We start from the raw sequence: 14,736 nt of genomic DNA, 5'->3' as shown, positions 1-14,736 counted from the left end.
GACAGTGATTTAACATTCTTCCGCTCTGAAACTTGGTTTCATTCGACTATGCAGAAGCTACACGATGGAGACCAGTTTCTGTGGATGTGATCAAGGTGTGTTGGCCGGCTTGCATCTGGACACGAGACACCTGAAAGCAGTCGGCCAGGACTTCTGCCAGGCCCTGTCGATGATGAACGAGTGCGGCCAAGATTGGGGCATTGATAAGTATGTTAACATGCTTTATTGTTAACTCTGTCAAGCACGTAGCTACTTTGGTTTCCGGGAAAACGCGGTCAACAGGATGGGAAATTGGGATGCTGAGGAAATGTCTTCGAAAATGTTTTTCGAGTAACTGAGGATGCACGGTTCAATTCATCGAGACATGTTCGATGCACGAGAAATTCTACGCGAGTGCAATTAACTTTACAGGGTTTAGGAATGTTGAGAATTTTCTGTAGACATGTCGTGAAGAGAATGTTTATTTAATATTGTAAATATTGCGTCTCCCGCATCGAGAACATTTGTTAAAAACTTAATTTTGTGACATCACCGGCATAATATCTGTGCTCCTATGATTTAAAACTGTAGAAGAAGCTTCTTGCAAAACGTTCATAACAATTTTCCGCATTTAAATTCGGATTAATTAGTTATTAACTTGTTTCAGTTTTATATTCTAATAATGAATATCGCAGCAAATTATTCGTGTCGCTTCTTCGATAAAAAGCAACGAAAACACCATTATAAATTTTTTTGCTGTATTCAAACGTTTGAATAGCGCCAATCCATGTAGCGGTAAAACGCTCAAACTGTTCGCCAAAATTATCCAAAATTATCAGATTCCTCACAGGTAACATCGCTATACTAATTTTACAAAAATTACCGGCTTTGCAGAAAGTTGTGTGACAAATCTGGAAATTGGTTACAATTAATTAATCACAGATAGTCCCCTCAATTTTTTCTTTACCAAATTACCGACGGTGGGTATTTGTCTACATGTTTGAGAGTTTTGCCACTGCACGGATTGGCGCTGTTCTGATGTTTGAAAGCAGCAGAAGATATGTGCCGGAATTTATATTGCTACTTATGGGAAAAGCGGAAAGAATTATTTATTCTGCAATTCGATGTCTGAATAGGAAATTAAGAATTGTTAAGAACTGCTTAATTATAATTTAAATATGTAGAAAATTATTAGGAGAACTTTGCTAGGAGTCTCTGCTGGATGTTTCAATCGTAAATGTTCGCACGTGATGCCAGGTTATGCAAAAAGACTAGTAATTAGTAGCTTCGCAGTAACCTGTGAAGTTCGTGTTTCTAGATAATGATTCATTATTAATAACTGTTTAATCGAGTGATTCTTGAATACAGGTCGCTGGAGGAAGCCTGCTGTCCGCAGAAATGCGTTTCCGAGAATTCGAAAAAGATTTTGAAATGCATTCAGGACAGACCGGCGCTGTTTCATACCGCCGCGATTCTTTAGCAAACGAACACGTAGACGATTTAAGGCAAGGTTGATTTACGTATGCGGGTGAAGCTTAATTAACCGTTTCCCGTTCGAAACCACTAATTAACAAGCACGCGAGAGCCCGTTATCCTGGATAATTCATTCACTGGAAACCAATAACATATTAACATGCTCCCGGCAACATTCGGATGGCTTGTACTCGCCCGAGTTCGATTAATAATCGTTAGGCTGCGGATTTTACGGTGCCCGAAGCGACCAGACGCAGTAAACTAGTTCATTTCTGAAGAAGAAAATCTTTTCAGGAGATGCTGAGAAAATTTATGTTTCCCCACAAAGATCCGCAGTCTACTTTGTTACTGTGTGAAACCCTTCGCATGATTTTTCAGCTGTTTGGCAAATAATAAAATAACGATGCAAAGTTAGCTCGGTAGACTCTGATTCTTATTCTCTTCCGCGCGAGAAGGGGCTAATTGATTTTGCAGTGGACTCCAAAGTGGCTCTGATATTTTGATCATCTTTCTAGGATCCCAATGGGAGAAGGCATTCCTGAGGAATTAGGGTGTATGGAAGGCGACTTGTCGTCCAGCTGCGAGCTGGAGGAGTCTGACTGCGAGACGTAGAGGTAAGACCGTGACGGAGATCATGGTCTTGTAAAGTACGTTCTCCCATGAACGCTGTACAGGCTGTCTCGAAATAAAACTGCTGCGGGTATTCTGTACACTTTAATGAATTTTTATTTAAAACTCGTAACAAATGTCAAGCTAGTTCCTACCGGAGACAATTATCCTACCTAGAACCGAAGCCCAGTTTCTATACGGACGCGTAATTAACATCTTCGTCGATTCGCAGAAATAGAATTTCCACTAAATTTGAGCGTGACAGAATCGCGAGAAATTTGAAAAACCGAGGACGCATGTGCGGTGAATGTGCCTTTGGTACAAACTAGAGTTCGAAATTGATTCAGTATAATAAAACACCGTGAATATAAAACCCGAGTTAAACGCAGACCGATATAAAGACGCGCGAAGTGTTCCTTATCGGCGATAGAAACACCAAAGCGATCAATTAATTAAGAACAATGAATCCTTGGACGTATACGTAATCAAGCCACGAACGGTATTTGCCGGTAATAATAAAGGAGCACATGTAAAACGGTTTCCTTTGACGCCAGAAACGTGTAAAATACAAATATTCAGTCGGTCTATTACGATGACCCTCGTGGCGTTTTCAAAGATAATTGGACCGGCAGTCTATCACCTAAAAAATGGTAAAATCGCTGGTTAATGCTTTCAACGAGTCTGCTGAGTATACAGTAACAGTCAAACCTTTCAAATCGCTGTTATTCAGAGGCTAAGTTTTGCTGCTGGAGTTAGACTTAGCGTTTGCGAATCGAATTTGTCAATTTGTCGGAGAGATTTGAAACTTTTTGGCAGACAGTCAAAATGGAAACGCGATACTACGGATAAGCAAAGCGTTTCTTGACACTTTGCATGGGGTTTGTTGACGAGTTTTGTTCAAAGCGTACCGCGCAGCGAGAAAACGTTACGAGAAGTGATATTCTTTTGGGAACATCGTCATTGTGTGCAGTTGTCTGTTGAGAAATCTGGAGGCCGTTGAGATCGTCTACGAGGCCCGGTGGAACGGTATGTCGGACATTGACCGATAACGATCTGTGTTCGAGTGATGGGTTTCACGAGGATCGCGGAATAAACTTTTTCGAAATCAGGCAAGAAAGCAGGGCGGTCGAAGAACGCTTTGTCCGATTAGAAAGTAATAAATGACTCCGTCCGTTTGGCAAGACATAGACCGTTATTCGGTGCGAAACGTACTTAAGTTATATAGCCCTAACCCTCGTACTGTGCTCAATTGTTCGTAATTAAGTGTGTAATGGACTTCCGGATGCACGTGCTATTCTTTAAAGAAAAGAGCTAAAACTGAATCGATAATTCAGAAGATACATTTAAGGCAAATTAAAATATCTTGAATCGATAGTTTTTGCTGGGAATCGCAAATTACTGATTGCATTCGGAGATGAATAATTTAATTTAGGAATGACACAGGTGACCAACTTATGTACCCCTGAAACCGTTCAACTTAATTTCGCTAGGCTTGTTGGTATTGCAATGAAATATCACAGGGTTTCGATAAACATTCGAAATTTATTACTATCAAAGCAGAGTTATAGCGATTGCTTCCGAACACAGTAGTAGGGTTAAAAAACGGACTATCCGATGAAAAATTGTGCCCTGTTAATTGACCCGAAAAAACGAAGGACTACGAATGATTTGTCCTGTGACAGAGAAACCGATATTCTCGTTGTTTCCGCGTAACTTAACGAATTTATTCTAACCGACGAAGGATCCTCGTTAGCTCGGCGGCCACGGCGACGACAGAGAATTTATCGAAGTCGATGGGGAAAATCGGGAACACGATCGCAGCCGTTGTATGTTCCTCAACAGACCCCCGTTAATCAACATTGTCGAAACAAATGTTGCATACTTATTGTCTGTCTGGCATATCATCCTTAATAATACAACTATCCAATAAGAAACTGTTCTGTCTTTTTTTTCGATTTTCATTTTTACGCCGGATCTCTAGTGCCTATTTTATATTTCTCTCTCTCTCTTTCTCTTTTTTCTTTCTCCTTCTCCGTGACACTAAATTACGTAGCCGAAAACGTTTCGTTATGGATTATCGAGAGACTTCTAAGATACTCGTCGATCGCGCGTGTGCACTCTGCAAAAATTTTGTTAGAGTTAATGTTACGTCTTTGGGTAACTATTAATTATCGAATCTTCCGCAAACCAATCCCACCTGGTGCTTCTAATTTCGTTCGAATGAAAAATTGATTGAATGTCGATTCGGTTCAGCTGAGTAGTCAAATCGCGTGCCCAAAGAGTTTTGTATGATTTCCTTTGGTGGAAGTTTCGAGTGCACGCGCGTTCGAGTCTACGGACAAGAAAGTAAAGAGCACACAACGACGGATGGGAGGAATTGGCTGTCGTCGCTTTGCAACAACACTAACTGGCACCGTGGAAACGCAATCGTGCCTGGACTGTCTCTTGCGTTGGACCTTGCGACAATAAATAGAGAAAGCGAACAGAAAGAGGACCGACTAGGTCTAAAATCGTGTGAACGGTTGAATAAAGCTACGTCCGCACCTTCGTCGACCAACAATCGAACGAACGTTAATTAATCCTGCAGCGGTATCCTGTTTCCTTAGACTGCGTACAAACTAAAATACTGTTAGGCGTGCGATTTAATGCTACACGATATCGAAGTGTTCGAAACAATGCGAAGATACCTCGTACGTGCAATTATCTTGCGACATGATACCATTCTGCTTGGATCTCGAGAGATCTGACGAATCCGAAGAAATGAACACATAGTTTGTTCGTATTTGGTCGACGATAATATTTAAACAAATGAGAACGTTGGACGACGAAGGTGGTAAAGACGTTCGAACAGTGAACGACGACAGCCAATTGGATCCGACCGGGGAGGCGTCTAAACAATGCTCGAGGTCGCTCCTCCTATCCCTAACTACACGATTCGAGTACAGATGACGAAGCTGCGGTTCGATTTACAGAGCGAACGATCGGTTCGAGAACATGGTCTTGTCCTGTTTACAGGTGGTTGTCGTTGTTGTTCATCTTCTTGGCCAGTTGGATCTTGAACTGCTCATAGGTGATCCAGAGGATGATGTTCCAGGAGACGAGGCGCGAGAAGCTCGGCACAAAGCCTTTGTAGAAAGCGGACATACCCTCTTTCATGAACATACGGACGGCACAGTCCTTAACGCCCTTGTACTCGCCAGGGGCGCTGTTCATGTAACGCGTCTTTACCACGTCGACAGGACTCGCTGCCAGAGTGGTGCACAGTCCTGCTGCTACAGCGGCAGTCAAGTGGCAAGGAATACCGTCGCGAAGATATCCAGACTCAAGGATAAAGTCCTTGATGATGTCGTAGCAAACGATCTCCGCCACGTTCACGATTGCGTTCCTCGAGATGTTCGGCATCGTACCTGCGAGCGTAAACGAAACGTGTTAAACTTTGCTCCCTAAATCTCTCTACTTGCCGCGGGGTTTGGCTGATTTAGCCCCGGAGGTAACCTGAAGTTTATCTAGGTCTAGATACCTGGTAGTTCCGTTGGTTTAATGGGAGGTTTAAAATGTGGTACTTGAACTAGAATTTCGGATGGGATGGGAACCGTAAACTTGGCAAATTTAACGCACCTTTCCAAAGGCCACGGGTCCCCTCCTCAGCAGCGATATTCTTGTACGCCTGCAGGGTCGAGCTATATCTCACCGCTGATCGTCCGTTGCTACCAGCCTGTAGACGGACCTTGACGACATCGGTCGGCTGAGCAAAGAGTACCGCCATGGCGCCGGTTGTGATTCCAGCGGCGATTCGTACGGAAACGTTCTTCGATCCGCTCCTGTTATTACCTGTTGAAAGAAAAGTCCACGATGAAAACAGACCCGATTAGTTCGAGACGTCTGTGTGTTTAGCTTTCTCTTTTCTTTTTTTTTTTCTGAGATCGAAATACGGTCATTTCGATAGATATTTAAGTTTATTTTTTTCGTTCTTTTGATAATCGTATAATATGTAGGATACGAGGTGGAACATAAGATCGCGCACTGCGCGGTTAATCACGTTTGATTAGCTCGTTGATTACCTTACTGATTACAATCAACGGTATGCGTCTCGAGAGGACGTACTCTTCGGGAATGTACAATCGATATCGCGTAAAGAGAACGATCGAGATCCACGGGAAACGAGATCGAATCGCGTGCTCTTGATCGCAATGATCGTTCTCGGAACTGATTCGTATAATACGAAGTGTACGCTTCCTTTCCCGTGGATCCCGCGTGCGTTCGCGAAACCCGAAATTGATGCGCCGTTCATCGAGAAGATTACAATTGAAACGTTCGCAAAATGTTAATGGACGAATGCGTTACGAATATTCGCGGCACGACTTCGAGGTTCGCGTGCAAGATTAGACCCGGGAACCGAGCTCGTTAATGCAACACCGGTTAGAGAGCCATTTTAGTATACAAAAAACACGTGAACGAGCATGCTCGAATTTTAAAACACCGGAAAATCGTGACGAGAGTTGGTTAGGAGCACAAGATTGCGGAGAGAAGAGGGTGCTCGCGCCTCGTCGAATCGATCGAATCCTGCGAGTCCAATGGAATGGTAATCCTCCGTTCTTACCGACTTCCGCGAGACTCTGTCGAGGAAGGTAATCGACAGAAATATTCCTAAGTAAAGCATTGATTCTAGATCCGGGAGTATCTCAGAGAAATGCATTCCCGCGACAGTCTCTTTGAAATCGGTTGTCAGAACTCGACGATTCACGATCGACTTGCACACCCTCTCTCGCGGTCTTTCGATCTACAGAGACGTCTTCTTCTCCGGAAAAAGGAGGAAAGAAAAATAAAAATAAAAAAATGGTATAGAGAAATTAAGGGAGCGCGAGCGCAGAACGAACGACTGTTCTCGGGAGGGTTGTCTGGAGCTTCTTCTGGAGCTGAGATCGATGATTGGTTGGTGATCGGTGGGGACCACCAGCCGTTACTTACGCGTCCACGTAATGCTTATTCGTGTAACAGAGAGATGGACGTGTGTGGCCGTGTCGCACGCGTGTCTCTACTCGGTTCGATCGTAATAGGAGATTGCGTAATCAAAAAAAGTTAGGAGTTTGTTGGATGTACCGTCGATGATTCCAGCGTAGCGTGACTTCACACCGTCGTAGAGGCCCAACCGTATGCTGGCGAAACACATCTGTCTCTGGAGTCCCGCGGACAGACCTCCGTACAGGCTCCTGTAACCACCCTCGCTCAAGCTCACCGCCCTCACAATTTACCCTCATACGTATCCCAGGGTATATTTTTGTCTTATTTTGTTTTATTTTTTTTGTGAATCTTAGTTTTGACATTTCTCTCTCTCTCTCTATCCCTCTCTTTTTATCTCTCTCTATATATACCTCTTTCTCTAGTTCGCTCCCCATTCGAATGAATTTTCTACCGGGGTACGATTGAACATCCTATCACTCTCTCACTCTCTCACTCTGTCTCTCTCTCTCTCTCTCTCTCTTTCCCTCCCTCTCTTTCGCTTTTAATACGGTTTACATTCGAATGATGAGATTGAACACATGCAAGATTAGTCTTCTTGAGGCGAACGCACGCATGTTTGATCAATAGACTCAGGAACTTTGCGCGGGTTCAAGATTTTGCTGGTTCAATCGCAAGAAAATAATCTCGGACCATCCCGTGACTAAACAGAAATCGATTTCGTCGGTCAACGCTTTGCCTGCCGGCGGAAAGATGATTCCAGCGAATGTTATCCAGATGGCAAAGCGTCGAGTTCTCTCGATATTGTTGCCGTTTCGAATGATTTGTTCCGCGACCTTGTCCGCGGTCTATCGATCAAAGGCGTAGAGAGACGAACCGAGATATCCGAAACATCGGAGGAGCACGAGAGAAAAGAGAACGAATCGTTCGAGTTTGACCGGGAGAGAGCTTGCGACGAGAGAGCTGTTTGCACAAATGCGCGACTATGGCAGACCGGATGTTCTGCACGCGGCGGAAGCGCAAACCAAGAAATGAGTCGCGTCGGTCCGGTTCCGATGCGACTGGTTAATTGGAAAGAAAGTGACGGCTTGCAGCTGATCAAAGACAAAATAAATAGAGAAAAATAAGCAGAGATCAAGGAGAAACGAAAATCCGGATATGCGGAAGCTTTTTGCTGTAGCGACCTGCTTTTCCTTTTAATAAAATTCTACATGCGTTGTTCAATAGGAAATCGTTACGATTCCGAAAAAGATCGTAATAAACGTCGAGAAAAGCAACTCGCGAGCGAGAGAGAAAAAAAAACAATAAAGTACAGGCGAAACAAGTGCCATAGACGTGTGATCGATCGAAAAGTCATCGTATACGTGGACGATAGGTTGTCGCGCAACGTTCCAGCGATGAGATTAAACGTATCGCGAACTAAAGTAAGACAAATTCTGATGTTTTATATGCTCTGTTTTATTGAATTAATCTATCGAATAATGTCCGGGCGCGACACATCTATAATTAACCATTTGCACTCGAAGCAATTTTGACTATAAATTCAAAATACTTTTGTACGACCTACTTCCATTTTATATGATTTTTTAGTGCAATTTATGCATATGAAATTGAGTCTAGTTATGTTTAGCACAGTTCTTTAAAGATAACAAATTTTGATGACGTAAAAATTTGATTAGAATATGATATTACAATCTTGAACGCTGTTGCGGACACTCATCTCTGTCGTTCTCGACTCGATCCCATCGCTAACGGTGAATTTGACGAACGGTCGATAGCACTTTAATCATCGCCACAAAAGGATAATTGAACGTAAGCATCGTTTAAAGAAGGACAAACCGAGAAGGTAGTTAGCGCGATAGCAAATTATCGGATTTCCGATATCATGACTCCGTTACCGCGATTATAACCGATCGATCTGGTTTCCGTCGTTGCCGATGCTTGAAATAGACGTGTGAATTCCATGATGTGATAACATTTTACGAAGAATTATCGTTCTTCGTACCATGACCAGACTATGAACTCGTTTTCCGGCCTTTTCTTTGAGGAAACCGTACGAAACGCGATCGTCTAACGTTGCAGTTGGATCCATTGTGCTCGCCTAATCGCGATCCGTTCGCGTATAATTAGATCGTTAGTGGGGCATCAAGAACGACGGAAGCCTCGATCGGTTAATTGGCGGACACTGACGGATCACGGGGAAGAAACTTGCTGAACGAAAGCCGCGTAAAAGAAGCAGCGTCGCGGAGAGAATTGATTGCAGCCCGATCGCAAGTTCGCGACGATTCTTGTCACGAGAAAACACGAGTTGGCCTACGAATAGAAATCGGCCAGCGCGGGAATTTAATTTAAAATCAAATCGTCAACAGGGCTGAGGAAGACTCGCCCCCGGCGTATATTTATATGTTCATATATATATATATAGTATATACTGTATATATAATTATATCTGTATTTATATCGTATGTAACACTGATCCGAATCAGTAGAATTGTACGCAACGATTTCTATGTACAATCATGTATATGGTTTACCTACCCTGTGACTTTCTTAAATTACGTTAAAGATCATGAACAACGTACCTTGCTCCCTCCATTCTGACGATGTTCCATACTGTCTTCCACAGACCGGGCTGCGTCTGTTTCATCGAGAGCATCGAGCCCTCCGCGGTCGACATCAGAAGGGGTCGCGTCTCGCCAGCGATCTAAATAAATTCAAACGTGATCACATTTCACGCAATTCTAAATACTAGAGTTTTAGACAAAAACATCGAAACCATGTTCCTGGATTCGACGAACATTAAAGAAGTTATTCTGTACTAAGAAATCGAACGTGAAACGAATGGTAATGCGGCTTCTGTCCGAAGTGCAGTGAGAGTATTATAAAATATTTTGCAACAAATTTTGTAGAAATTTCACCGTGGTGAACAAGAGTAATTTTGTTGTACACAATGAGATGGGGTAGATGATGCTGCGATTATTCTTCAGAAGATGATTGCAGTTCGAAGATCAACGATCGTACGATATGGATTTCGTGGCGATTGATTACCTGCATCCTGACTTTGGCCGTGTCCAACGGGAACGTCATCAGATCGGCGATGCAGGCCGCGGTGCCCGCGGTGAAGAATTTCACCCACAGAGGGAAGTCGTCCTGCGCGTTTTGCTTCATTGTGCTCATATCCTTTCCAGTTCTACCTCTCCCCCTAGTATCCGTTCTCTATTCGTTTTGTTGTGGTTGCCTGACAACTGCTTCTATGCGTGTGCTTTTCTGGATGGTGCGTGCGTTGGGTACAGCGTGGGGGAATGTTACAGTGGAGCACTCTCTTCAATCTCGTATTATCGTATTCTCGTGTTCGTACACCCGTGCGAACGTTGTTGGAGCCACCGAGCTTACGTCGGGTTGTCTCGGCAAGATCCTTCGTTAGAAAAGCGCTATGTACACTATGTACAGAGTCCTACCAGAGGACAGGAACCTTTTAGATGATCATCGAGCGAACGGCTGATTTAGTGGCGGAGCTTTTTAGGTTCCCTGAAGTGATCAGGATACGCGTGCAGTCCCCCCGACCGCGAGCACTCGTGTTTGATATCTTGATTGTGAAGTACTTTATACATACTATTCTTCTGCAACAGAGCAACCAAACGAACACGTAAAATATCCAGTGCGAAATCAGGCGCTCATTCAAACGCCAGGTGTCCTTTCGTTTCGCCGTCGACCCTCGTTTTCTTGCTGTCAGTCGTTAACCTTCATTTTCTATCATGTCAATTAAAAACTATAGAAACGTGTTAAAATGTGTATAAAGAATAAACGTCTACACGATTCTCACAATGCCGTCCCGTTTTATCACAGCTATTCGCTTTGGGAGAAAATACATACTTCCGAATATCATTTTTTCACTATCGATGCGACACCACGTTAGGGAAAATCGAGTTGGAAGCTGGAGCGTGCTCGCTGCTTCGAGCAATGCGAAGAGGAGCCATGGAATTTTTAGATGAAACTTTCTGGCAGCGATTACGTGGTCTCAGAGACGTTGGTAAGTCGGTGCTGGTGTTTTCGGATGAGAACAACTAACCAGCCAAAGTTCAATGTCCGGCTTGTATTCTTTTGGATCAGCGAGTCCAAGAGGTGATCGTTGTTATCGGCTGTAGCGATGGTTACAACGCGTATGACAAATTAACTAAGGTGACGTAACTCCGCGACAGTCAAAACGTCTAGGACGGTCCTAATAACCACGCGTGCGTTAGGTAATTATTTTTTCCCACGGTCGATTTTCATATTGCACGAGTCTACACGCACGATGCGTCGCCGCGTTTCTGACGTTTGATGGCGAACACGCGTGGGCAGACTAGCTCGGGTCGATCTCGCGCGAAAATAGAACGCGCTATAGACGGATTGGAAAGTGGCCAGAGCCACGCCGATTTTTCGGCAGATCATCCGAACTGTCTTTCAAGCTGGGTTGTGCGAACCAACGATGTTATCAATCATTATCGACGCGAGGCGCGTGCGGGACATTGACATTCACGGTTCAGGGTTCTTCCGGTTCTTCGCGGTACCCGTATCATTGGAGATAGCCGGTTACACGTTTTTAGAGGCATAATGGAGATAGACCGGCTCCAAAAACTGCTAGCACACGTTACGCATGTTACACGTTACATAACACCGCTATTTACTTTGGCCATTTGTAATCTTGAACGCGCAGAAGTCGATAGTGTTCGTTGCCACTTACTAATGTGAATCAAAGAGCCCATCCAAGACCTACTTTCAAGTGCCTCTGCCTATCCACCGATATGGATACATGTGCCAATAGTTTTCTGACACGGTGTATATCCGTGGCCGGTTATTTCAGTCTCAAGGCTATTTTCACGCGAGACAATGAAAAATTATAACGAGGGGCGAAAGCTGATGACGAGGGTTTGGTTAAATATCAAGTCGCGGACGCGATCGCCTCCTACGATGATCTATAATTAAAAATGTTGACCTCTGATATCCTATACTTTAGTTTAGTATTGTACATTTTCTACGAATAATATAGCAATACCAGTTCGCTGCTCCGAATGAAGAAGGACAACTTCGCCTTGGGCGATTAGGACAAAGTCTGTTCCGTTTTAAGACTACCCACAATTGCTCTTTTCCTTTATTGCAGCGGAAGAAATCTCAACTTCGTTGAACTTGTAACATAGAGAGAGAGTTTTATTCTATTAAGAGATTGGAGCCCTCGGGCAATCGCGAGATTTGGAGTTCACAAGCCGCCGAAGTTTGAAAAATAAAAATCCGTTACGGCGCAAAATGAAAGCCGAGACCCTGAACACTGAGAACCGCTTGCCACAACCTTCGGTCGCCGATTTCTATTATAAAGTTGAATTCTGCTCGTGCCGCGGATTTCCCCGAAGTGAACGCGCAACGTTAGCGCGTTATTTTGCGGCAGTTTGGCATCGCCAACAATGCGATCGATTGCGAATTTCAGCCATGCGCCTACAACACTGCACTCTATGCATCATGTGCAACAATTGAAAAGTATGTGTTTCACTGGGTACTACTTGCAGGAGGAGTGGGACTATAACTCCGGAGATCTATTACGATTTTTTAAAGTTCTACTTTGATTATTATTTCGCTGCGACAAGTTCGGCAACCTGTTAACCGGGTTGTTGATTAATTCTATAATTCGGTAGTATTGGACAAATGATGTAGTAGAAGATCGTAAAAGAATTTGCACCATGTTAACGAAACCGACTCATAGGCGTTATCCTTTCACGCTGAATGTTTACGAGGGAGATCACTGACTCGCGATGTTAGACTTGCAAACAAGATGTCACGGACGTTTCAATCGCCTTTCTAACAATCCCCGGTGGACCTTCGTGGAACGCCATTATCCTTGCGCAAGAGTATGCAGTTGTCGGAAAGGTGCGAGTATATTGATTATCCTCGACACGAACTGGATGCAGCGTGCAACGAAAGTATTTCAACGACATTTCTTCCGTAGGAAATCACAATGCTTTGTTACAAGTTGAGCTAAAGGAAGTTTCGGAGTGCTAAATATTTATCCGTTCCTGAAACTAGTTTCTTTTCAAAGAAAAAGATCTCTTTCGCCGTAAAAGAAATAACGAATTTTCGTTTTGATGATAACAAAGTAGAGTTTCCGAGAGATGGATGGCTATTTTATCGAATCGATGGGACCGGTTCGTTGCGTATGCGCTGCAGCGATAGGTTGCAAGCGTACAATACTTCGCTGACACACTGAAACTTAAATTCCTTCGAGATTTCTCTGTCAGCCGAAAGTTTCGTATTTCGGTCTTGTGTTATACTCCTATGCTGTTCCGTTATACAGAAACGCGCCTCATGTTGCTGTATTTCAGTTAATTCACATGTTCGTGTTACATTTAAACCGGAAGCAAGATGTGTGAGTGTCGAACGTTCGATTCCGTTGACGCCAACCGATAGAATATTCAGGAATGACACAAAAAGGTGAAACTCAAATGTCAACAAGCTGGACGCTGTCTCGACAGAACGAATAATTCAAATCCTAAGCTACGACCAATGTCAGGGTCGTTTCGCCTCGATTCAAACTTAGCATCGAATCAAAGATATTTTTCTCTTAAAAACCACACAGTTTTACGCACGTTACTAAATGACTGTAATTAAGTCACGGTATTGTAAAAATATTCGAAATCACGCGATACTTTGATCAGTCAGAAAACATCGACGAGGGTGACTCAGAGCAAGCTGTGCTTGCAACGAAAATGGTAAAAATGGTAAGAATGGTAAAAATGGTAAAAACGGTAAACACGTGAAGAACGGCGAGAACGTGAATGAAATTTGAAGAAACGTGGGGAACAATGGCCCGGGAACCAAACTAGATGAAAGAAAATAAAGCGGAGCTGAACAGAACGATACTTACCAAGTGTACAGTGAGTGAATAACAACACAACTGGAACAGGTTACTGTGAAAGCAGCGTTTATACCGACTTCGCGGCCAATGGTAGCCGGGCACAGTTGAATGCCGCCAATCAGAGGCAGTTTCGTGACGTCAGATTTAGCCAAAGGAAGCTCAGCTTGCGACGAGATCGATAACTCCCAGGAACGTAGTGGCATGACAACCCTTTGGGTTCGCGTACCCTTCGGGGTGGGACATGCACTGAGAGAAACAACCGGACAACGCATTGCAACGTCTGCCACCGTTATGGATCAGGATTGCTCCCCTATAGGTTCAAAGAAATAGACAGTTGCACATTACTCTGCAAAATAGGCACCAGCTGGGCGAATCTATACTATAAGACTTCAACCCTTGTAGACCCATCGACAATTATACAAAAGATTTTCGGATAATGGCGCATCTTTTCGCTTCATGCTTCCAGTTAAAAAGTTCTGTTGTATTTATGCAACTTACCAGTCAAGCACAAAGAAACAGAATACGAATTCTTAAGAAACAAAGAACACATGAATTTTTATTCTGAACAATATGTAGGGACTAAGCGGAGATGCGATGGAATGAGATAAGATTATGTTCCGTACTGGAGATCGGAACATATCAGGGAATTCGTACGACAATTTTACGTTCAATAATCATAAAGTAATTTAATTACTTTACGTCCCCATCTGGTCTTTAAACAATATCAACCACACAATGCAATTGTCGTATGAAAGTTGCCACTTTCTTCAGAATTTCACATTTATTTCGTTACGATCCACCCTGGTCACCAGAAGTCTAACCCTCATAAATTC

At 43.5% G+C, this 14,736-nt stretch overlaps 2 protein-coding genes across 8 annotated transcripts in view; one reads left to right on the top strand and one right to left on the bottom strand.

Annotated features, from left to right (window-relative positions):
- Positions 1-2,162, top strand: part of LOC144476497 (cytosolic carboxypeptidase 1) — a 34,836-nt gene extending 32,674 nt beyond the window's left edge. For 5 of the 6 annotated variants that reach the window (XM_078193534.1, XM_078193531.1, XM_078193532.1 and 2 more), the window contains 3 exons: positions 55-207; positions 1,348-1,484; positions 1,968-2,057. In XM_078193534.1, the coding sequence (XP_078049660.1) occupies positions 55-207; positions 1,348-1,459 (265 nt within the window). In that variant the 3' untranslated portion in view covers positions 1,460-1,484; positions 1,968-2,057. Of the gene's footprint in view, positions 1-54; positions 208-1,347; positions 1,485-1,967 lie in introns of all 6 variants that reach the window. The other variant, XM_078193535.1, reaches the window with a different exon arrangement.
- LOC144476498 (dicarboxylate carrier UCP2) lies at positions 2,154-13,944 on the bottom strand. Of its 2 annotated transcripts, none has more exons than XM_078193538.1 (6): positions 13,913-13,944; positions 10,069-10,640; positions 9,603-9,724; positions 7,162-7,271; positions 5,680-5,892; positions 2,154-5,468 (listed from the first exon to the last, which is right to left on the bottom strand). In XM_078193538.1, exons 2-6 carry the CDS (start codon positions 10,195-10,197, stop codon positions 5,071-5,073), a joined length of 972 nt encoding a protein of 323 aa, XP_078049664.1. In that variant the 5' UTR covers positions 10,198-10,640; positions 13,913-13,944; the 3' UTR covers positions 2,154-5,070. The 2 variants fall into 2 exon arrangements, with proteins under 2 accessions (XP_078049664.1, XP_078049665.1); XM_078193539.1 differs by lacking the exon at positions 13,913-13,944 and adding an exon at positions 12,056-12,439.
- Positions 13,945-14,736: the final 792 nt, after the last annotated feature.

Source organism: Augochlora pura, chromosome 10 (genome assembly GCF_028453695.1).
Source record: "Augochlora pura isolate Apur16 chromosome 10, APUR_v2.2.1, whole genome shotgun sequence".
Taxonomy (NCBI): domain Eukaryota; kingdom Metazoa; phylum Arthropoda; class Insecta; order Hymenoptera; family Halictidae; genus Augochlora; species Augochlora pura.
The sequence above is the reverse complement of the archived record's forward strand: the minus strand, read 5'-3'. Positions and strand labels throughout refer to the sequence as shown.

Excerpts from the sequence above, each read along its gene's own strand:
- LOC144476498 (XM_078193538.1), bottom strand. The coding sequence starts at position 10,197 with ATGAGCACAATGAAGCAAAACGCGCAGGACGACTTCCCTCTGTGGGTG. Across the intron at positions 9,725-10,068 it reads CGGCCAAAGTCAGGATGCAG|ATCGCTGGCGAGACGCGACC; the intron begins GTAATCAATCGC and ends GAATTTATTTAG. Across the intron at positions 7,272-9,602 it reads GTCAGAATGGAGGGAGCAAG|GAGCCTGTACGGAGGTCTGT; the intron begins GTACGTTGTTCA and ends GGGTGGTTACAG.